Source organism: Pollicipes pollicipes, unplaced genomic scaffold (genome assembly GCF_011947565.3).
Source record: "Pollicipes pollicipes isolate AB1234 unplaced genomic scaffold, Ppol_2.1 Scaffold_4295;HRSCAF=5057_pilon_pilon_pilon, whole genome shotgun sequence".
In the NCBI taxonomy this organism is placed as follows: domain Eukaryota; kingdom Metazoa; phylum Arthropoda; class Thecostraca; order Pollicipedomorpha; family Pollicipedidae; genus Pollicipes; species Pollicipes pollicipes.
In genome coordinates, this window is record NW_023596461.1 from 11,635,958 (window position 1) to 11,661,004 (window position 25,047).

Consider the following 25,047-nt stretch of genomic DNA (forward strand, 5'->3'; position numbering starts at 1 on the left):
CTGTTGGCCGACTACCGCTATCAGTTTAGAAGGCTGGCTTGATCGTCAGATTTTCGTAACCGGTCCATTGAATATTCACGTCGAAATGAAGGTTGGCATGCTTCAGCTGTTCTTCTAAATGCAGACGGCTGAAAACTTTGTCAGTTTTTGGGTGTTGATGTTTGACCAGTTTGTTTTCACGTCCTGAAAGACATCGTGGCTAAATAGCACATCTTTCTGTAGCCTGTAGAACTTGAAACATCGCTGAATAAAGCCAGAACACTCAGACAATAACACAAACTAGATCATAGCCCACAGGGCATGTTAAATGTGTAATTTAAAGCATGCTATATGTACGGAAAACAGGAAATGCTCTAAAAAAAACCGCGTAACGAGCTCGGAGCTTTACAAGCGTGGCTACCTCAGTCAGCTGCACACAACTGGCCACGAAATCATAGTTTTCATTTTCATTGTATTTTTAGTTGCGGAACAATTAGTAAAAATCTTATTTAAATTTGACATAACTTTGAACTTTATCTTTAATGTCTCTCTTGTCCCGAGGTCCAGAAGTTTGGGGGGCCAAACTCACCGTTGGGGGAGCGGGTGAAGGCAATCTGGACACTGGTCGCAGGGGGGGGGGGGCGTACCGAAACGAATGCAACCCGTGTCCATGGATGTTCATTTTCATTTTTACTTTTTTTATCTGGAACAGCAGTTATTATCTATCACGAGATCAATCATGTTCGAATGTTAAAGTCAATGCACAAAAAAGGGCGCTAAACGACTGCATGGAATGCATCACTGGCGCTCTCCATCTAGCATGGTTCATCGAAACTTTTCCAAGCCGATATAGCTCAGAAGCTTTGCTAGCATTTTGATCGGGGTTCCGTAGAGATATTGACAACCCGTGAACGTAGATTGTAGGTAGAAATAGGTCAAAATTGATATTCACATGGTAGGCCCATGTTTGTCTGTATATGTTCAACGTTCAGCCAGAATCTATTATTGAGAAAACAATGTTAACGCAGTTTTGAACATGCACGCTCGCAAATCTTAGCAACACAAGCCTCGACACCCGGCGTTGCAGTCTCCATCACCTGCTCGGTGTCGGCCCGTGGCTGAGCGGTTTCCAACGGGCGGATTTGGATCTGGAATGGGAAGAGTAGGGACAGAATATCTGTTTCTGTGCTGCTGCAATTGTTAATCTGTCCAAGGAACAACCGCAAAACTATAATGAAAGAAATAACTCCCAAGGCTAATTTTTGAGACGTAGGTACGGCTCTAATTCGGAAGGCTTTCGCAAGCATTATTTTACGACGGCCGTCCTCTTGCGCACGGCGCCCGCCGCCTGGTGTTCCTTGCAGTGGCCAGCGCCGTTCCGTTTTACGGACTCTGCAACGCCGGCCATGGCTGCTCTTGCTCCCGAGATTGCGAGCGGGCAGACTCAAAACGTTTTGATGTAATTAAAGGGCTTCCTGTCGACCAGCAGACCCGTTCCAGTTTGGTCGGAATGACATCCGGGAGACGTTAAACGCTGGGACAGAATTTGTAAGTTCGCATATTTTGCTAGTCGATTCCGCACAAGAATGAACGTTTTAGAGACAAACATGAGATGACCTTCTTCATTACTGAGCCCATTTCGGCCCAGTCTATTCAACACTGATGGGTTCTCTTACTTTTGCCGGGCAAGGGTCTCCTTGAGTTGGACACTAAATGGCGCATTACCGTTTCCGGGCAAGGGCTGAAGAGCCATTCCGTCTGAGCGTGGGCTGCCTTCCGGTTCCCATTCTTATGGCGCGGGAGCGGAGTCCATTGTTCAATTCGTGAGCCCTTAAAAAGATTCACGAGGACCCGTGTCGGCAAGTGATCCCAAGTCGGCTGGGAGCCGTGTTCGAAAGGGCCCGAAAAGGGACCCGAAGAATTTTACAAAACTTGAAAGGCTAGCTGCAGGTCACATAAAGGACCCCCATTCGTGGAGCCGTGATCTAAAATGTCAGGTAGAGGGCGTCTTGCACTGATTGTGGACCCCTGACACAGAGCGTTCCTTGGCTTCGGCAATCATCCACCAGCACCAAACGGTCGGTCCCTTGGCGATCTGAGATCAGGGGGACCCATTTAACAAGCAGGGACATGACCGGGCCCGCGATTTACATTGGTCGCATTGTTGCTCTTGCAACAATGCAGGTCTCCTGTGTCGGTCAGAGGCTCACAGTGCCTAACAGGGTATTCTGTTCAACAAGGGGCCTTGAGTCGGCCAGGACATTAGCAGAGCAAGAGCGGGAACGGGATCCCGCATGCCAGGAATCTTGCGTTTCTTGAATAGAAAGGGTTTCTTGCTTTGGGAGGGGCCCCTCTCGCAACGAAAGGAAACCTGAGAACTTAAGAGGAAAGGTCACGTTGAGATAATGGAAGAGCCATGCGTCAGTTACAGCCCCAGTACCGAAGGGTTGGCCCTCCAACCCGATTCCCGCTATAGGTCTGGAGTCCATTGTCGGACCACCAGCGGCGATCAAGATCTTGTCATCTCAACTTGTTCCTGCGTCGATCCGGGGCCAACCGCGCGGGTGAGAAGGCCTCCCTTGTCAGGGAGGCGATCAACATGACATGCGAATAAAATTGGACGTATCTGCATCTGGGCGCTGAAACCAATATGCTATGAGGTCTGTTGACTAATACACAGGTATAGGGATACCAGAACTCTGCCCCGAGCAGTACTCTGGACCCCTCCGTCATTGTCTAGGAAACGCTTTTGATTTTTCCGGATTCTTTACCGAAAGGAAAGCGCCAAAACCGTCCACGGTCATTTCATTCAACATCATGTATTTGGAGGGACAACATTGGCGACCTGCATACATCACAAGCTACCGGCGGGAACGACGGCATGCCAGACAACTTTGCCCGGTAGTATCCCCAGGTCTTTCTACAACGGGACTGCGGCAGCCGTCAGATACACAGCAGCAGCTGATGTCAGCGGCCATGCTGAGTTAAAACGATACAATGCGCTGTACGCCGAACACTGTAAAACGGGACAGCATCCGCCTTTCTCGCGCACGCCTACGAGCAGACCAGGGGTCCCGGTCAGGGCGCAAGGTCATAAGCTATAATATAAATCATACTCGGTGCCCACGGCCGTAGCGCGATGCTAGCAACGCATCATTCACTGGCAAAGCACCACTCTATAGCAGTGCATCATTCCCTAGCGACGCACCGCACCACAGCGACGCAACATGCCCTAGCGACGCACCACTGGCACATTATCCGGCCGAAGCCGAAAAGACCTGCAGCTAATAATGAAACACGCACCTCTTCCAAGATTTCGTTGCCTCTAAATACCCGGCTAAACCGTCCTCAGGGCCATTCGACCGGCGACCGCCAGCAGTAGCGCCAGTGGTGACATCTGTTGCCGCGACGGGCAACTGGCGGAGGAGCGAGCGTAGCGCCCTCCCTTAAAGTCGGCCCGGGGTCCGATGCTGGCGGCGTACGATATAACGTGCGGGATGTAGCTCTGCTCGTGCACTCCGTGGAACAAATGCGACCAAGGTCCTGCAAAACAAAGCCGACGTCAGTCATACAGCCTGGGAAGGCATAAACATGCGGCGAATCAACTACTCGAAAGCTTGTCAGGATCCGATGCGCAAACTGCGATGGTACGCACGCAGGCATGCCCCTTGTTTCAAACACATATTCACATCCGCAACGTTCAGTGCTTTACCGGAAAGGCATGAACTACCGGTCACATCAGAGGCTCATTGAAGGGGTTGATGACCCGACAAGACCAGCAAGAGATCTCGAAAACATCCTGGACACTAACACACCGTACATCTCGGGACTTTCGGTGGCCCTGACAAAGTTTCGGATGGTACGCGTGATTTGCAGTGTTGCACAAATCCTGACGACAGTGAATGGCGGCGTGTGCAGATCAAGGTACAAAGGTCATCAAAGAGCGTTCGACAAGGGCTACGTGTTGCTCACATCGCTAGTAGGTGCATGGAAATATGTAAAGGCCAAAAGCCGGTCTCCCGCATACTCATATCACGGAGCTTCATAAATTTCTGAGAGGACAAATTAATAAATGATCATCCGCATCCACCACTTGGTCTTCGGTAAGGCATTAGGGCCAGATTGTCCTACCCACGGGGAGGATGATTCCCATCAACTTCATAATGCTCAGAAGCATTTGATGACAGGTTTTCTAATTTTATGACAGAAGAGTCCGCAGCATTCCGGACTCAGGGGAGTTCAAAACAGTCCGAAAGCAGTCTCGGCCTGATCATCATGAAGACACGGAACGTCATAATCCAGATAAGAGGCAAAGCCCCTCTTTAAGCTAATATGATCTTCTTCGTCGTCATTGGGGCTTTGCGACGCACTCAGCTGCTGAGGCTGTGTGGCGTCGCCTGCCTCTCGCCCTGACAAGAAGGGTGGGCACCGCGGGTAATCGAACCCCGCACCTCTGCTTCCCCGGACAAGCAGTGGTTAACGCAGATCGACCCCCGTCGCTATCCTCATGTGTTACGCGTATTTAACAGGCGCTTCCCGCTCTCCGGACTGAGTTATTGAACGAAGCCTGGCGCCCTGTGGGAGCGTATTAACTAGCTTACGGGCACAGCTACTGACCGAAGACCGCGGGCCCTGGGGCAGGGTGTCGACCAGAGACTCGCCAACTCACGGGTACAGTTCCTGGCCGAAAGCCACAGTGCCTGGGGCAGGTATTACTAGGCCGGTCTGTCTCCTGTGGGGGGGGGAGGGGGGGGGGGCACTAACCGGAAGCGAAGATGGCCACGTCCTCGCCACCGTGCGTCTCCTCCTGCCGACGCAAGCCCGCCGGCTGCACGAACTCCCAGTCGGTGGTGTCCACGTTGCTCAGGTCCTGGCGCAGTACGTGCGTGCCGTTCCATGTGTGGTTGACATTAGGTCCGTTGGTGTAGTACAGCGTTGTGAAGGGCAGGCCATCTTCGGCTATCTGCGGGGCACCTGCAGTCGGAGGGCTGCGGTGAGTGGAGTCAGCCGCAGCCCTCCCGAACCTGACCACAGTCAGCCGCAGCTCTCCCGAACCTGACCACAGTCAGCCGCAGCTCTCCCGAGCCTCCCGAACCCGATCACAGTCGGTCGCAGCTCTCCCGAACCTGACCACAGTCAGTCGCAGCTCTCCCGAACCTGACCACAGTCAGTCGCAGCTCTCCCGAACCTCCTGAACCTGACCACAGTCAGTCGCAGCTCTCCCGAACCTGACCACAGTCAGCCGCAGCCCTCCCGAACCTGACCACGGTCAGCCGCAGCTCTCCCGAACCTGACCACAGTCAGCCGCAGCCCTCCCGAACCTGACCAGAGCCAGCCGCAGCCCCCCCCCCCCCGAACCTGGCCACAGTCAGTCGCAGCTCTCCCGAACCTGAACAGAGTCAGCCGCAGCTCTCCTGAACCTGACCAGTCGGTCGCAGTTCTTTAGGACCTGAACGGAGCCAGCCGGAGCTCCCCTGAACGTGACCAAAGTCAGCCGCAGTTCTGGACCCCGGGTTGTCAGAAAACTCAAATGGATCGTTTCTGTTTAACAGCCTATACCCAGGATCCGCTAAGAGGAGGGCGAGGGCGAAGTCCGAGGACGAAGTTAATGAAGTCAGGGGGCGGTGTGGACCGTACCGAGCATTGCGGCATGTTAGACTTTCATCACCAAATTATGGCGTTGGCTTGGAATTTCACGATAGGATGGTGCGGTCAGAACTCGGCCCTGCTTGACGTTGACTAGTCACATAAATACATCCAATCAAAGTGTTGAAATGGGCAACATCCTAGAGGTTAGATGAATCTGGCATGTGCTTGGCTGGTACAGAAATATAGCACATATGCTCTTAATGTGCTCTGTATATCATACGAAACCATTTGTTTGCCAAATGGGGTGTTGTGCAGCGTGGCCATGACGCCGATGCACCTCTGAAAGTCAAGCCAAGATCGGTATGGCGGCCTCGCCGCCAGCGCCACCTACCGAGGATGTTCTTGCCGCGAACCGGGTAGCCTTGTATGCTCATCACGTGACTGTGGTCGGCCGTCACCACGATCAGCGTGTCCTCCTCTGACGTCATCGACCGCGCCAGCTGGACGGCGTTGTCGAACTCGAGCGTCTCGGAGAGCGAGCGGCGCGCCTTGGTGTCGTGGTGGGCGTGGTCGATGCGGCCGCCCTCCACCTGCCGCCGACACCGCGCGGTCTCAGGAGGGCACGAAACGATACACGGACAGCGCGCCCGGGAGCCATCAGCAGTCAGCTGTCTGAAGCTGGTTGCCAGCTGTCAACGGTCAACCGCCAGCTGTCAAACACCGGCGATCAATTGTCAACTGTACATCAGTGCCAGCTGTCAAACACCAACCGTCAACCACCCGCCGTCACTCATCAGCTGTCACCAGTCAGCCGCCCGTTGGAAGATGTCGGCTCTAATCCATTCACGCCTGACAAGCGCCAGCAGCCCGTCAACCGTGTCAGTTGATGACCTGGTGGTGCTTCAACGGTTAACGGTCAGCTATCAGTCTTCAGTTGCCCAACATCATGAGTGGGCCACCGTCAGCTGTGAACCGTCATCCGAACCGTCATCTGTCAGCCAATAATTCACGACTGTCTGGTCTTCTAGATTCCAGGTCGAATGCGATCACAAATTTGTATCGGCATGACCAACCATGTTTGCCTAGAATGTCCATCCTCCCGCGTCCGAATTGATGGAGTGAGACAAATTATTTAACGTAGTTCTGGACACACGCGCTCGCAAACCCCAAAAATAAAACGACCGACACCTGACATTGTAGTCTCCATAGGCCTTGCTAATTCGTAGGTTGAAAAGACGGTCCTGGTGCAGATCTGACCTGTGTGATTTTCGTATTAATAATACGATGAAAAGAGCACTTTTGAACCGCGAACTGAAGAATCTGGCGGTGTGGAAGGATAAAGGTAGAACGCTTTTTTCATGGTATGGTGACTGTTAATCCATTCGAGCACCACCCCCAAATTGTACAGAAGAAATACATGTCCTAGTCTTATGTTTGAACGACGCGAACTGAGTTTGAAAAACTTCTGATGGCTTTATTTCCCGACAGCCGTTTCCGCACGCACGGCGTCCGCCACCTGGTGTTATCTACAGCAGCCAGAGCCGTCCGTTTTTACGGAAACTTCAGTCCCGGCTATAGGTGCTCCTGCTACTGAGACTGCGAGCACGCAGACTCAACACTTTTCATATAATTTATTCCACAAGTCGATGCTGAAAAAAGATGGACGTTCTCAGGCAACTATGTGTTGGCTTCCTCACATTTGACCTCGTTTTGATCCACTCTTTTGAACACTAGTAAGACCCTTTACTCTTTCCGGGCAAGGGTTGATGAAACATGAGCGGACACATTGTCGTTCCCGGTCAAGGGCTAAAGGACCATTCTTTCCAGCACGGGGGAATATATATAATACCGGTTGCCGTTCTGGTGACACGGGGACATTGATATAAGGACATAAAGACATAAATAGGTACGTCATCGGACCTCGCACAGCATTGATAGAGAGCCAACTGACAGCCATCATATCTGGAAATTGCGCTCATAAACGCCAGATGTGAACGACTCGCCAATCCTATTTTTCTCAGCCTTGAACGCTGCATGGCTAGTGGAATGGCAGAATTTGAAAGGCGCTATTTTGAATTTGACTGTTTGGGTCTTTAGAAAGGCAGAGCTGTAAGCTGCACGGAATGATCTTTAATGTGGGTACTTCAGTCCAAAACCCAATGCAAAAGTGGAGGGCTCCCTTAGACATGCCGCAGTGCTCGGCATGGCCACCCTGTCCTCTGAGTCACGTGACCTTTCAGCGTGACCGCTAACACCGGTCGCAGACCATCCCTGTCTGGGTAAATAGCGAGCACCCGAAGCGACTCGAGCGCCACTCCGTGGCAGGCGCTCAAACCAAATGAGCCACCGGGACGGACTAGGACACAAATGTCGCCCGCACTGCCAAGGACGTGTCACTATGTGCTGCGGCGGCCTACTGGGGGCTCAGGACGAGTGACAGGACCCGCGCGGGAGAGTACTCAGAGCCGGCGCCAGTGGGCCGGCGGTGACGCGAACCCAAAATACTCCCGGGAAGTAGCACTCGAGAGCTACCGGTCACGTTTCGTGGACAAAATCGGCTTGGGATACCCTGCATTCTGCCCTCTGCATTATTTCGAATGTTTGTCGCGTTCACTGCTTAGCTTGTGGCGCCGCGTTCAAGTATGAAGTTTCTCTGATCTCAGAGCCTCTTCTGCTGAGGGCTACTAACGGACGCCGGCAAATCTGGCAAGGTAGAAAAGACATGGCGCAATTTTTTCTCCGGGATGAGTAGTTTGGACAGACCAATGCTGCAATCACTGGGTATAGACAGTAGCGCAGGAGTCTGTCCACATCGTGGGGCTTAGAGATACGTTGACTCGTTTCTTTCCATTTACCACCCCAGGCCCAATGCCAGATTCTTCGAAACATCGGCGTGAAGTTTGAGCACAAAATACCACCAATAACGCACCAGTTCCCGTGCCTATGTGTGTAGTAAAGGTGTCTCAAGCACATTCCTCCACAGCATACTTTGGCCTCCATCGTAATCGTGATTGCTACCAAAGGAACCGAGACACGCGTTGTAACGTCCCTTTTGTGGAGCACCGGCGAATGAATTGGCCGCATTAATACGCGCTGAGGAGGGGTCAAATTTCCCCCCGAAGGTTTTCCGGAATGAATTTCGAACGGCGTGGCGTGGCCGCGCCAAACTTTGCATAGCTGCAGATCATTGACCACCGAATCGCTTGATGTAAAAATGTGATGCACCTTGTAAAGTCGCTGACCTATGGCAGATCAAAAACAGGCCATGGTTGTCAGCGAAGGGCATTTCCAGGGAATCGTTCAATCCAATGCAACAACCAAGTGTAAGACGAAGCCACACATATCTGGGACAGTTTTTAAGGTAATAAACCAATTCAATTCAGAATTGCAGCCAGCTCCACCAATTTCGCGCCAGGCATGAGGGTCAGGCCAAGGTTAAAACTGACCTGCCTTTTAACTGAAGAGCTCGATTTATGATGCAGCTTCTGGTGCTCATTTCACATTTTTTATGACAGGGACCACAGCAGGCATGTTCCATAGATTTTTTAAAGGTCAGAAGAGGTCACTGACCTAAACGACACAGGTAACCGTTTTGTTTTATGAACATGCCGTCTAGAGTAATTTCTGCCGCTTATTCGAATGACAAAATAGGAGCAATCCCGTAGGAATTTGGTCTCATTGGCCTTATAAAGGTTAAACAAGGTCACTAACCTAAATTAAACACTATTGACCCCTTGCTTAGCACAGGTATCTAGCTTCAAGACGGTATCATGAGGAAGTTTGGGGGCACTTGAGATGGCAATCTGGAGTTTGACTTTGTTTGACCTTATTTGACCCCAAGATCATGAACCAGGCATCTAAATTTTGACACAAGTGAGCTCACGTGCAGAACAACCCACACTGTGAGTTTGGTGTTTCTAATTATCTTATTTGTCGAGACCTCAGTAGGTCAGATTGCCCTCACCCGAGCGAAGGGTATTCAACCGACCACCCGTGCGCGTGTTAATGCTCAGGGGCCAAGGTGCAACCGGGATTCGACATGAGCCCCCCCCCCCCCCCTCCCACATGAGAGTCCGGGCACGCTCACCACTTGGCCATCACGCCCTCGTAGCCGTGCTGCAACCGTAATCGCGTTTGTGTACCGTCAGCACCATGAGCCCTTCTGCTGCCGCGTGGGTGCTGTTTGGGCCGCGTGGGTGCTGTTTGGGCCGCGTGGATGCTGCTTGATGTCGCAATAGGGAAGCTGTGTTCCATCACTGCTTTACGACGCTCGTAACAGCTAAGGCCACATGGCATCGCCTGCCTTCCATCATGGCACGGGCAGATATCGGCGGTGTTTGCGAAGGCGTTGGTCTGGATGCCTATCCTGCTGTGTGTTCAATGACCGGTGAAACGAAAGAGAGACGTTTCAAACCATACTTGTGGCACTACAATCAGTGACGCCGAAGTGCGTAGATTATTGCGGGCCCGGTGAACCGAAGACCCAACAACCTCACAACCGCAAATGTGTGTTTCGCAGCATATTTTGCCCATTCTGCTCTGGCGAACAGCTATTTGCATTACTTATTCTTACATCAGTTATCAAGTAGTCATATATTACAGCAAGCACCGTATTCTTTACCATGACATGCGCACGTGACTTTGCAGAATCTTTGCAGTGGAAGTAATGCCGCGCATCAGAACGGGTTATATAAGTTTTGGAAACATTAGTTTGTCATGTAGCACTAATGCCCCGTATCAGTTTTTGCAGCAGCAGTAAAGTTGTGTATAAGCAGTGCCTTTAAACGTTTTTGAAATAGAAGTAATGACGGGTATACATTTTTTAAGCATAACCTTTGGCCTGTAGCAATAATGACACGTAGAAGTGTTTGCACTAAAAATAATGGCGAGCATAGGTTTTTGCACTGTAATTTGTGTCGTATAACACACTACTGTCGTACATAAGTATTGACAGAAGAAGTATTGTCGTAGCACTCCTGTCGGTAGAGCTTTTGTTGTAGCACCAATGTCGTAGAACTGGCCTCGCCCTAGCGGCAAGGCCGAAAGTGTCGCCATCATTTGAGCACCACTATATGTGCTACCAGATTTGAAAGTATCGCTACCATATGGTCCCGCGACCATACAGCATCACATATCATATAGTCCTGCGACCATAAAGTATCACATATCATTTGGTTCTGCGATTATATAGAATCACATAGCATGTAGTCTCGCGATCATGAACAATCGCAGACCATTTAGTCGTGTGAAGAAATTCTGCGAAGTAAGCTTCGCAAAATCACTATCTGGTGAATAGCCATAACAAGACCAAGCAAACCAGTCGAATCTGTGATAGACTACGCAGCTCTTTGCGTCCTCAACTGAAAGACGAGTGCTGAGTCTACTTGATGTCAGTTTCCTAAAACTGATCAGTCAAAGCTCCTCTTGAGTAGTGGCCCCCACAAACTCACAATACGTCTAAACTCTACGAATGTCCAAGCATACAGCATTCGATTAGTGGCATACGTACGGCCAGGAAGAACCCGTTCTCGCTTTTGCTAAGCATTTTGATGGCCGTCTCGACCATCTCGGTGAGGCTGGGTGTTCCGGACGGTCCCTTGTCCCGCAGGTCCTCGTACGGAGTGTGGCTGTTGCCGAACAGACCTGCGGCACCGCTGACGTCAGGCGGCATCAAGTGACAGGGCGCCATCAATCATCAACGCGTCAACACGTGCACACGTCCAAACAACACGTCAGGGTCTGGCGTGCCAATGTGTGGAAAGACAGCGCCATCGCGGCACTGCCACGGGTCATGGTGTGGAGCCTGTGCGTTATGTACGAGTCATGGTGTGCAGGCAGTGTTCTATACACGAGTCATAGTGTGGAGCCTGTGCTATACATACGGGTCATGGTGTGGAGCCGGTGCTATATGTACGAGTCATGGTGTGGAGCCAGTGCTACATGTACGAGTCATGGTGTGCGGGCAGTGTTCTATACACGAGGCATGGTGTGGAGCCTGTGCTATATGTACGAGTCATGGTGTGGAGCCTGTGCTATATGTACGAGTCATGGTGTGGAGCCTGTGCTATATGTACGAGTCATGGTGTGGAGCCGGTGCTATATGCACGAGTCATGGTGTGGAGCCGGTGCTATATGTACGAGTCATGGTGTGGAGCCGGTGCTATATGTACGAGTCATGGTGTGGAGCCGGTGCTATATGTACGAGTCATGGTGTGGAGCCGGTGCTATATGTACGAGTCATGGTGTGGAGCCGGTGCTATATGTTCGAGTCATGGTGTGGAGCCGGTGCTATATGTACGAGTCATGGTGTGGAGCCGGTGCTATATGTACGAGTCATGGTGTGGAGCCGGTGCTATATGCACGAGTCATGGTGTGGAGCCGGTGCTATATGTACGAGTCATGGTGTGGAGCCGGTGCTATATGTACGAGTCATGGTGTGGAGCCGGTGCTATATGTACGAGTCATGGTGTGGAGCCGGTGCTATATGTACGAGTCATGGTGTGGAGCCGGTGCTATATGTACGAGTCATGGTGTGGAGCCGGTGCTATATGCACGAGTCATGGTGTGGAGCCGGTGCTATATGTACGAGTCATGGTGTGCGGGCAGTGTCCTATACACGAGGCATGGTGTGGAGCCTGTGCTATATGTACGAGTCATGGTGTGGAGCCGGTGCTATATGTACGAGTCATGGGGTGGAGCCAGTGCTATACATACGAGTCATGGTGTGGAGCCTGTGCTATATGTACGAGTCATGGGGTGAAACCAGTGGTGCTATATGTACGAGTCATGGGGTGAAACCGGTGCTATACATACGAGTCATGGAGTGGAGCCAGTGCTATACATACGAGTCATGGTGTAGAGCCAGGGCTCTATATACGAGTCATGGTGTGGAGCCACATAAGTTGCATGTTTGGGTTTAGCGCGCTCCCGCTCGACAGCTGCTGTCGTCATGCTGTGCCCAACTGATCAAAATGATAACATGAGCATTCAGGACGTGGCCCGGGAAAACCGCCGCGCAGCGCATTGGGACTAATGGCTTCATGCTGGGCGTAGGACTACATGCACTACATGCACTACATGAACTACATGCTGCCAAAGCCGACGTAATGGCGGCTTCCCATCCCCAACACGTGACGGACGGCAGTACCGTAACACAACCCTGATACACGGACGTCGACTCTTCCAATGTGGGCAATCAGCGACAGCGTGGTCATTACCATGGCGTGACTTCATAAGTGATTCTGACATGATACCTGCTCTGTAGGACGCGGCTGGTACCAGTGCGCTGATTCTGGCGCGGTGTACGTGGTACCAGTGCGCTGATTCTGGCGCGGTGTACGTCCGCCATGGGACGGCTGGTACCAATGCAACAACTTCACATGGCTCCCGAGCGGTGCGATTTACACCGATATTCGGAGGACATAGTTTTAGAAGTTAAAGCTTAACCTTAAAAGGAATCACACGTGTTTCATCTGGCTACAAAATGTCTGCTCAGATTATCAGAAGATAATTGCCACACACATGTCATATCTGCCGTATTGAACCCATCACTCAAAGTAAAGTTAGCCGCCAGCGAGCTTCTACGGGACAGGCTTGCTGTTCTTGTAAAAAAGTTCCAAGATCTTAAGACCGCAAACATGCCTTGCTTGGTGAGCCCAACATCACCTATGGCGCCACATATATTACCAGGTGGAAGTATTCTGACAAATTTTACATTAACCGTACGTTGTATCCACGGTATGAGTTTGACACCCAGAGATGTTAATGTAGCGGTAAGATGTCTGTGCGTTACATCAGTGTATGCCACTAACTTTGGGTCACTAGAACTCTACGTCGAGGAAAGCGAAACTGCTCCATGGACAGTACGTCGTGTAGCATTAGTTTGTGCTTTACATTTTGCAAGGATGCTCATTCAAACTGCACAGCAGAGCTGTTGCCTGTGTTTGAGATAAAAGCAAGACTAAGGGCCAAGAAAGGTAAACTGGACCCAGAAATCACACACAGAAAGCTATACCCTCGGATGACACCAGCAACCCAGGAACGGAAGTATAAAATTGTTTGTTCGAATGGCTTATTACGACCCAAGTTGGAGCTACGCATGCACTAGTATAACAAAAAATACAACTGGGCATATGGCTTGCATGTTATGCAATATCCAATAATGCAATACAATAAAACACCTTAACATTGACTTAGTATCCTGCCCCCGCATGTGCGCATACCACGCTAAGTGCCCGGGGTGCCGAACACGGGACACCGGGTACCCGAAACGCAGCCTGGCGCCTTCACTCCGCTCACCCATGATGTGATCGGTCTCGTTGAGGTCGAGCGCGCGCAGCTCGGCCGTGGTGGCGACAAACTGCGGGTTGAGGCCCTGCTTGCGCTTCTCCATGAGCCAGGTCTGCGTGAGGTCGCGGTCGTCCTGGCGCGCGCAGCCGCCCGGATACTCAGGCGCGAACCGCGTGTTGTTCAGGTTGGCCATCATCATCTGGCGCCCGCCGCCGAACAGCACCTGCCGACGACGGCTGGGTAACTCAGCAGTTCAGGTCAGGTCAGGTCAGGTCAGGTCAGGTCAGGCCAGGCCAGGCAAGGTCAGGTCAAGTCAAGTCAGGTCAGGTCAAGTCAGGTTGGCTAGGCACTCGCAGCACATCGACTGCAAACACCGGACGTTACACGCACCCGGCCGTCAGGCGGACCGCACACTCACTGCGCAATATGTAAATTTTAACAATCTGCAAAACATCGAGCATAAACCGATCAGGATGCGATGGAAATATATGCAGAGCAGCGGCTGCGTCCGAAGAAATATGTGTATGCCACGTTTTTGGCAATGTGCCGGGGAATAAAGTAAAAAATGTTAACGTGTTTGGAAATAAGCAGACTTGTAAGCTAAACAACAGGTGCAAGATCCACAAACACGTTCCATCGTGGACTACCAACGATGAAAATACATTGGCATCACGTCTGCAGCCTAATGACAGGCAATTTACATGGCGCTACGCTTGGTGTGCCTTCTCTAATCCACGCCCACGACAGAGAAGCGTGACCTGTTCCGCTGCAGTCCCCGGGGCGGCGTGCGGCGCCACGCCGCCGCCGGCGCCGGCCCACCTTGGCGTGCTTGCCAGGCGCGTTCTCCACCAGCTGCCTGGCGATGTCGGTGCAGCCGCGGCCGGCTTCGCCCAGCTTGCCGTCACACTCCCAGTTGCGGTGTCCAGACTTGGCGTACAGCGCGGCTGGCGTGGCGTGCGTGATGCGAGTGGTGGTCACGATGCCTGCGGACGGCCAGCCGGGTCAGAGGGCGCCGCCTTCGGACCGCCGGCCCACGCACTCCGCCCGAAACGTCTGTGTAGCTCCCAGAAAAGCATGTGTTACATATTCCTTTGAGCGCGATGTGTCTTGCATTGCACACTTCACAAACACAGCACGTATTGCGAATACCAGGTAGACAGGCCGGGACGTGCCTTGTATCGATACGAATTCATCACACACAACCAGTTGGCATGCACGGTCTCATTGTGATGGTCTCAACGGCAGTTGGTCCGCCCGCTGAGTCTGCCGTGTTCGCGGTACATACGTAGCGCGCTCCAGACACGCATTCGTCATGCTCTGTCAGAGCGAGCGACCGGCGGCGACGGCCCGAGCCCGTCAGTGCAGATGTTCGCATCATTTCAGCGGGCCTCGCGTTTACGGCGACAAAAGCGCGCAGCTCAAAGCGCGACTCATGTCCCAGTCACTGACTGCGTCCCATGACTGCCGGTCACGAGCCTCCGATCGAGCCGACTCCTGTTCAGAAAGTGCTCACATCACGCCGGCCGGCGGCACGCCGCCACACAGACAAAGCTCGGGGACCCTGGGCTGACCCTGGCGCTGCCGTCAGGGTCACGCGGCGCCACGCTGGAGCGGCGGGCGGCTCCGGACGCGCCGTGGAGGTCGCGCCGACCGCCGCGTGACGCGCGAGTCAGCCCGCCGTGACACCACGCGCCCCACGTACGGTCAGACACGGACTTCAGCCGGCCGCGCAGGCCGTTCATCACTAGTGATTTGCACAGCGCGCTGGTGACAGGCAACAGCCTACATGCCCGCGTTCGTGTTTCTAAATATGCATGAAGTTGCCGTGCCGGTGCGGCGGGAACGTACCGGGCAATCTGAGTGCTCATGCGTTACGCTGCCACGGCGGCTGCAGACGAGCCGGTATGGCAGAGTCCGGAATTCAAATGAGTCGTTTTGCACGCCAAAGGCAAATGGCATCTGCATGAAGTCTGACTCTAGTTGGACCACGGAAGCAAAATCCCAACACGAGCTTTAAGGAATAATTAACTATCAAAGCCGGAGCATGACTCCATTAATACATGCATATTTCAAGCCAGTTCGGAAACTCGGTCCCCGCTGAACTGTTAATCAGCGCAGTCCGTGTCCTAACATCGATACACGTCGATGTAAAGCAGTTCCTGTAAACAGGCCGCTACACGGTCCGCTGCCGTCTGCTGCCGCTACTTGCCCTTGCTTCGCGACCTTGTGACGTGATCGTGATGTAAAACAAGACTCCTCTTTTCATCGCTCGCAATTTGAAAACCGCCATTACACGCTTGCCGGTACATGCACGCCCCTAGTGCCTGCTCCTAAACAGGAGTGCTGGAGGTTATCCACCAATTAGAGGACTAGGAGCCATTTTTGTCATTTTCTTTTCATTCGCCACCATGGCTTTGTGCTAACGTTCCCAACTGTTCGTTCGTGGGGAGGGTGGGGGGCGGGGGGGGGGGGGGGGTTAGAGCCCCATGACCATTTCGTGATGCAATAGTTCGCGCCTGTGCGTCTAAGCTACTCTAAGCTACAGCTTATCTTTTCTCCAGTTGTCACAGAGGTGACGTGATTATCTAGCCGATCAAAATATTTCATCTACGTGGAGGTGCCTATGGACTGACGTCAAATGTGTCATTACATTATTTACTGTCGTAGATACAAGTTTCCTGTGATTTTTTTTGACAATTTCTAAGATTTATACAGCTTCCTCTAAAACCTAGCAATTTCTTAATCTTAGCCAAGGCCCTTCAGCGATGCGCAACGACTGGAGCCCCTGAGAACTGAATGCGTCGCACCAAAACACGGCTGACGTCACAGCCACCTCGTGACCAGGGAAACTGGTTCATCTGCGACGCAAACCTTACTCCACCGAGCATCGAATCCCCGGCGTCGAGCGCGCCCCGAACACGAGCCGGGCCCGTTCCGGCCGAGCCGAGCCGAGCCGCGCCGCCTGGCGCCGGCGCGCGCCGCCGCCGACAGCGGGGCACCTCTGACCTGTGTGCTTGCCAGCCGCCTGCGCCCACTCCATGAGGCAGGGCCGGCTGTGGCGCGGCTCCAGCGCCGCCTGGCACTGGCCGGCCGACACGCGCGCGTCCACGCCGATCGTCTCGTAGTTGCCCTTGTAGCCGCACCAGTAGGCGGTGGCCGTGCCGGCCGAGTCGGGCACCTGGCGGTCCGGGTTGTACGTCTGCGGCGCAGGCCGGCCGCGGGTCAGACTCACGCCAGTCGGTCACCATGCGCCTGCCGACGCCTACAGCGATCAACACGACTGCCAGTTCGCTCCGTGGTATTTAGTGGATTTCATCTGTGGGAGATAAACTCGATGGTTAGAACAGATGCGTTGAGGATGTTTGATCCGCATGTTATCGACGGCTTCGCGCCGACGGCGGAGGGTAGCCGGGCATGCCTGCAATGAGCAATCATGCTAGCAGGATTGATGTGACATGCTTTCGTGGAGACAAACCAGGTGAGCCGTGGAAAAGACCTCGACATTATGAAACCCATAGTACGGTGGCACAGTCACATGGAGACGAGAGAAACCATTAGCCCGAGGATGTCATTAACAACGTTTGAAGTAATTCCGACACAACTTCGTCAAGTACCTTTCTGACAAGCTGGCTATTTCTAGCGAGAAAACCTGATATGCCACTTATTCCCTAACATGCACTTGCCTGCCTCAACATACATGTGCAACATACGGTATAACATGCATTATAACTTTCCCTAACATGCGCTTGGCGCATGTTACATCGCATTTCATGTGGCTCTGTCATTAACAGTGCACTTAGCAGGTAACTGCAGGAAGAAAATATGCATAGCCTGCTTTATGAGCAGCCATGGTCTGTTTCATAATGAATCTTTCGTTTTACGACGTCTGTCCATTGTCTCGAACATGAACATCGGGCAATTACACGTCAGCCAAATTCACATAGACGTATACTAGTGCGGAAAGGTAAATCGATGATCACTCAGCTAAAGGGAATGCATGAGCCGGGGCTTTTGTCTCCCTGCGATAATACGGCTTACGCAGAATTACGTCATCACACCTTAACAAGCCAATCATACGGCAGAAGGAAAATTACGTCATAGCAACTTAACCAGCCAATCATACGGCAGCAGGAGAAGCATGTCGAGCAGCGTCGAGCCCCACAGAGAAGATCGTTAGGGTTTTCAGCGACGAGGGCAGATCAAGGAGCGGGCGCTACCCCCACCGTACCGTACCTCCATCGTGCGAGCCGCTCACCGTATCTGCCCCACGATACCGTGGGTTGCGTCCCTCCCCGGGAACGATAGACTACAGGAAGCCCTCACTCACTATAACAGCGACATCAGTACGCCCTCAGCCGCGGTAGCGACAGGAGCCGGCAGGCCGCCGCCTTCCCCACATCGACGGAAGACTTGTCACTCTCATTCCCCGTAACGGCACACCACAGGTCGGCCTCACTTCTGGTAGCGGCAGATGATGGGGCAACACTCTTACTCTCAGCAACAGCGGGCGCCAAGTCACGTTCCTTCCCGGTAGCTGCCGGCAACCGCGGCCTCTCCCACCGCCGGTAACAGCAGACAAGGCCGGTGACTCCCGCTCCCAGTGCCGACAGGCGGGGGCAGTCGCAGCGCACCGAGAAAAGTCCATTGTGACGTCACGTAAAATTTTTGCCGGACGTGTTCACCGTGCAGCTCGTTTTTTGTTTACATCTTCGCAGATTTCGTGACGATAACTGTGCCTGCGAGACGCTAGGAGTTATGTTTGCACGAACCGCACGTGCTCCTAACAGTGCGAGCTGTAAATTATTCTGTTTTCAACGCAAAGCATACCTTTTCACCATCGATGGTAGGTCCTAGTCGCGCAAATTGACTTATTTGTAGTTTACCCTGTCGCGCCATCTTGTCTCACTTCGAGCAAGCAGACGAAAGATTCTGTACGTCCAGCAAAGATTCTACGTAAAGTCATGTAGCACGTTTGGTGTCCGGGTCGCGCCGAGCACCAAAAGGCACAGAACCTATGGGATATGAAGGTCATGAATGACGCCGACGGCACAGATTCTATATCGTCCGGATCGCTGCGAACACAGCCAATCTGCTGCTCGCATTTCCAGTCACGGTATACGACAGGTCACTCTTACCTCTGGTAACGACAGACAATAGGAGGTCACTCTCACGGTAACACAAGACGAGTGTTGTCCCCTCTCTCAGGAGTGGCAGACACGTAATTCCCACACTCAACACCGGCTGACGACAGGTCATCGCTCTCACCGCCACTGACGGCAGATGACTGGTTACTCTCACCCTAGGTTACCCCAAATTATAGGAGTTTGCAGTTTACTGACTTATGGTGTAAGAACTACAGTGTAGTGAAAAAGAAGTGACTGCTTGAAAAACATCCTGAACAGCTTGAACGGATGCTCTGAATCTCTACCACATAATGTCAGAAATTGGAGAGCTTTCAAGGATCAATTTGACCAAATGTCGACACGGATGTCCGTCTGCATCATGAGAGGTCAGTCTTTGTTGACCGTGGTTTGTCACGAAGACCGCCAACTCCGCCAACTCCACCGAACAATTGCAGTTCGGCGAACAATTTCGCCGACATTTTCGTCACGGAATGCTGCGACACGGCCTGTGCCGGCACTCTGGAATAGGAAAGATGGGACCAACTGGTTTAGCCGGTCGCCTGCTCTGACCACTCCTAGTTCGGTGCTATCGTGTCATGGCGGTTTATGGCTCCGAAGTCGCCTCCGTTGACGGAGATCAGGAACCATTATCCTCGCATTCTGCGAACAGCATAAATAGGTGCTGGCCTGGGGTAGACGTGATTTCACGGAGAATGAATCACGGTCGGTTTCCATAAGCGGTGCTCGTTGCAGTCTGCTCGCGGGCAAGGCAATCAACATGACGCCCGTGTGTCAATCCTTTCGCCGACGCCATCGGTCAGAGCCTTGTGGTAACTGGGATGCTTACGATTATGCTGAGCCAAAGCGCCCCAATCGGCCATGGGTTGCAAGTAGAAATGAGATGTCTCAAATGACTTCAAAAGAGTCACCAAAAGCTTCAAGATTTTTTAATGGAAAATAACGTCTTTTACGGATAAATTTGTGGACTCTGTTGGACAATTTCTCCTAATTTTGGTTCGTCACTGATGGATGGATCACGTTTTCCGCTGATTTCGAACTCCATCGCGGCTTTGGTGAAGACATCTTGGCCTTCATGGCACCTTCTACTAAGATGATTCCGACACGCAGCCGGAAAGGCCTGCTTTTACCAATCTCCGATGCAACGCATCGACCGACTTCATAATGTTCTAGCTGGAACGCAGCATGGTGACCAACCTACTCGCGTTTCTGCCCTCCGAGCTCCCGCTGAGTGTAGACGTTGCCGGTGATCTTTCCGCGCAGATCAACCTGCGCCGTTTGATCGCTGCTCCGGTGTCACGAGCCGGCCGCCGCGCTCTGCATCTGCCCTCAGCGAGCGCCGGCTCTCCGCCGGACACCGCGGACGACGCGCCTTGTGCGTGTCGGCCTCGGCCGCGCGGAGCAGAGGCTCCGACGGCGACCCGGCGGCTGCCCCAGCCGGCCGGGACGGCACGGGACGGCACGGGACGGAGGTGGCCGGCGCGGCGGGCCCGCGTGCGGCCAGTGAACCGGCCAGAGCGGCGGCGGCCGCGCACGCGCGCCAGCCACCGGCGAGGTCACCAGGGGTCACCGGCCGCCGGGTGACGACACCCCCGCCTCGGCCGCGGTGAAGGAGACGGCTGGCGGCAACTCGCTTGGCTGTGACACGCGCGTCCGGTGCGCATTGTACCATGAGACGGATGCCGTCCGTCTCTGGGATCACGCACTGGCTCCCGTGTGACGGTGGGGCACATGGAGATATGAAACTCTGTGGTTCAAAGGCGTGATGTAGGTGGAGCCGATTTCCCCACCCCAGCTGCTCCTGTCTTCTGGGGACAAGAGGGCCAATACCCCCCCCCCCCCCGTGTTACCTATCTGTTGCGGACAGGAGGAACCAAACCCCCTCTGCTGTCGGTCTACTGGGAACGGGAGAACTTATGTCCCCCTCGTTGAGGGGCGACCGCGGGAGTTTCCCGTCTTTGTAAATCTCGTCGCCCCTCAGCTGGCTGTAGCGATGAACCGGGTGACGAAGACAACCACGAGTGAGTCAGCCATTTGACATTCCTCCATGCCGTCAGCGCATCACCCTTCCCAGCATAATTTTTCCTCATGCATGGCAAATGGTCAAGTGTGTCCACCTGGACCCGCCGCCGATGTCTTAATGTGATAAGGACGGGTAAGCCCTGACGATAGGGGGGGGGGGGGGGGACTCAGGTGCGGCTGCGTTCACCGGCGGGTGGCCTGGAAGGAAGCGGTGATAATAGTAGCAGACCTAGCCAGTCAGCGGGTGGAGCGGGTGCCCTGGGGGCGGTGATGATAGTAGCGAAGCTAGCCAGTCAGCAGGTGGAGCGGGTGCCCTGGAGATAGTGATGATAACAGCAGACCTAGCCAGTCAGCAGGTGGGGCGGGTGCCCTGGAGATAGTGATGATAACAGCAGACCTAGCCAGTCAGCAGGTGGAGCGGGTGCCCTGGAGATAGTGATGATAACAGCAGACCTAGCCAGTCAGCAGGTGAAACAGGTGCCCTGGAGACCGTGGTGATAGCAGAGGACCTAGCCAGTCAGCAGGTGGAGTGAGTGCCCTGGGGACAGTGGTGACAGCAGAGGGCCTAGCCAGTCAGCAGGTGGAGTGAGTGCCCTAGAGACAGTGGTGATAGCAGAGGGCCTAGCCAGTCAGCAGGTGGAGTGAGTGCCCTGGGGTGATGATGATAACAGGGGACCTAGCCAGTCAGCAGGTGACGTATTAGGCGGCGAAACAATCATTCAGCGAATACCACGCTGTTTTTAGCAGGGCACGTGGCGGCAGAGTGTTGCCGCAGCGTTTCAGCTGCCAGCGCACGCGTGCCTCGGTCTACAGCATTGACGTATCTGGCGCTGCAGCGACACGCGGCAAGTGCGCCTGCCACCGTCAACACCTGCATTGCCATTCGCGGCTGGGATACGGTGGCTATAGCTCGCAAAGTAGGCGTAGCGTGTTTATCCCGGTCGGTCTGCCTGCTTTCAAGCTGTAGCTCTGGGTCAGCAGCAGCGACTTATCCGAATGATCGTCGAGTACATGATCGGGGGGGGGGGGAGCAAACATGCTCCTAGCACGTCTGGCTAGACTTGTGGTTGAGCTTTTGTGAGTTGACTTGATTCGCACCTGCGGCCAATGTGAGTCGATTCAACAGTTGACTCGTATGAAAATTGAAGGAAGAGAGTCGGTTCATTTATTGTTTCACTATTGCAAATCGTCGGTCAGCTCGGCGTGGTCCCCCCCCCCCCATCCCACCAGAGTCTCTTGCAATGGAAAATAACGTACATAAAATGAACACGTTCTGTTATTACACAGTTCCATCCAGACTTAACTGAAACATGTATGACAATGCATTTATCCCATTATTCATCCTTTTTCAGTTTGCTGCAAAATTTGGAATGTCTTAAAAACGTGAAAATGTCGACAGCTATTCACCTGTAAAATGTAAACTTTTGTAGCGTCCCTTATAGCAAGCGAACTGGGTCGGCTCCAGTCCGCTGACTACTTCGGCTAAAGTTTTCAAAAGATGGGCCATCACAGGCTGGCCTCATGTTCCTGTGTCCTGAGTCCTGATTCCATGTTCCTGAGTCTTTTCTGATTTGATGAGTCATGATTAAAATTGGTATTTACCTTGGACAAGGCCACGTGTGGGAACGTCTCGAAGAACAGATTGCCCTCTTCGCCGTTCTTGCCTTGCTGCTGTCCTTTGTAGATTCTGAAACAAATTCAGGACATTGGAAAAGTTAGCAGAAGGTAGCTACCATCCACAGACAGAGCGTCTTGTCATATCCGAGCAAACATTAAGTCTGCATGGGTAATCGCGTGCCTGTTATAACACGGTACGAAAAGTTCAAATCATGACGGTCAAAGGATGAAGGAATTTCAGTCGTGTGCTTTGCCACTACAAGAGTCGCTACAATGGCGACGTGATAAATAGCGTCCAAAAGGCACGACCTGAAGCTCGAACGACCTAGATGGGCGACGGGTGAACACATCACATGTCATGGCGATCGTGACCTGCCGTAACTATCCAAAGAGTTTCGACACGTGGCCATACACAAGAGCGGGGTAGACAATGACCTGTTCACGCATAATACACTGCTCCCTTTTTATCACATGAGATTGCAAATGCCATCTTTTCGAAGAGACAGGTTCCTGGCCTCGTAAAGGAACACGCTGCTAGGATTTCTGAGATTGCTCGGCACGGAACCACCATGCGTGAACCCTAAGCGCCAGGCGGAGCTGAAGGCCAGTCGTTACCCCGTACACCGTTGGAGCGTCTAGCTTTTTATCGTACTTTACAGCGTTCGTTTTTTATATCCCCGTAATTAGCACCTCCTGCCACATTGAAAGCTGGTAATCCTCCGCATTAGACCTCGACTGTCGGAAAACCCAGAGCTCAAGTCATTCCTCGCTTACATAGACGCATGGGTCCTGATCAGAGAATGTGAACTTTTTTGGATAGTGACGCGCTTTTGGACCATGACAATATCGCTGAAAAAATACACATACGCTGTGTAATTTTTGGCCGCAGCGAGCTGAACAACACGCCTGCGCAGTTTTCATCATGCGCTCGGTTTAGGCCATGGCGTGTCAGTGTTGTCGAGACTGCTTTCAGAAGAGGCGTCATCAGTCCCTTTTCGGCCAAGCATTAGTGCACTTGCCGGCGGAACGACGGTGGCACCGCCCACTGCTACGCAACGGCACATTCGCTCACGCCGTGTAATTGGCTTCACATCCTCATCCATGTCTGGATGGCGAGATATGGCATCACTGCTTAAACACGTGCCAACACGTCCGACACACGGCACGTGGCGCCTGATTGGACAGCACACAGCACCGCCAAGAATAGGGTGCCTGATTGGAAATAATAGGGCGCCTGATTGGAAAAGTTGAATGCCAGCTTAGAGTCGTTTTCACGTGTAAGTGATACCCGACGCTTGATGTGCCATGCCCGTCCAATTGAAATCGTTTGCATGCATAATTGACGCGCGGTGTGATGCGTGTTTGCTTCAACTCGCTTGCATGTTCGAATGAAACGCGAAGCGTGAGGCCCATTTGCTTGAGTTCGTTTGAATGTACACGTATGTTCACGCATTCTGATTCTTAGGTAGGCGCTGAATCGTCGTAATGGCTGGCAATCGCTTTTTGTTTAATCCCTTAATGTTGGTGTCCTGTAACAAACTGTGGCTTGCTTTTAACAAAAAACCTGAAAATCGAGTCGAATCATCGGCAGGCAAGCTTGAATGCACTTCTGCTATTGTTTTGACAAAGGCATGTTGCCGAAATATCAGCCCAACTTTATCTCAATTCTCCTGGTTTTTCTTCGATGAATAAGGCTAATACTACTACCTTATCTATGTGAATGCGAATATCTAAAATTTAACCGAGTATTTGCTTTACGCTACGATATTGCCATTGCATGGGGGGCTGCATGTCGGCACCAAAGGATCAAGGCAAGAGTCGCTTGAATCCGTAACCACCAAACAGCAACAAATGTTATCTACCTCTGTCACCCAAAGAAAGAAGTCAAAATATTGTCGACCGGTCACCAGACCCGAACACGACCATGAGTAAAAAGGAGCGAAAGCTTTTACTTGCGCAGCAAACTTTCGACATATTGGCTGTGCGATCATTTTCAATCCGTGAATATTAAAGTCATCCTGTGAGACGATATTTTTACTAATGTCAAGAGCACTTCAATGTACTTAGGCTAAATAAAAGGTATTAAATCGAAAGACATCGAGAGGCCAGGTGATGGCATGGGTCCTCTTACCTAGCAGCTGTGATGGTCGGGATGCCCATGCCATCTCCGATGAAGACTATTATGTTCTTTGCTGTGTTACGGTTGGGCTCCATGTTGAGGGCCGCCTTCAGCTCGTCCTGTGCTTCATGGTACCAGAACACGCTATCTGCAAACACAAGGAAGACATGTCTTCCTCGGAAACCGCACACCTGTACACATTTAACGTTTTAATCAACAGAACAATCAGTCCCAACCAGTGCTGACGAGCGCAACGGTAAACGTGCCTCAGACACGTGACTTCCCCACTTT

At 52.6% G+C, this 25,047-nt stretch overlaps 1 protein-coding gene across 1 annotated transcript; it reads right to left on the reverse strand.

Moving 5' to 3' along the window:
- Window positions 1-2,782: 2,782 nt before the first annotated feature.
- LOC119096429 (alkaline phosphatase) lies at window positions 2,783-24,959 on the reverse strand. Its single transcript, XM_037219334.1, has 9 exons — window positions 24,769-24,959; window positions 22,623-22,707; window positions 16,864-17,056; window positions 14,677-14,840; window positions 13,867-14,080; window positions 11,078-11,211; window positions 5,960-6,158; window positions 4,744-4,953; window positions 2,783-3,522 (listed from the first exon to the last, which is right to left on the reverse strand). The coding sequence occupies exons 1-9, from the start codon at window positions 24,849-24,851 to the stop codon at window positions 3,317-3,319; spliced, it is 1,488 nt and encodes a 495-aa protein (XP_037075229.1). The 5' UTR covers window positions 24,852-24,959; the 3' UTR covers window positions 2,783-3,316.
- Window positions 24,960-25,047: the final 88 nt, after the last annotated feature.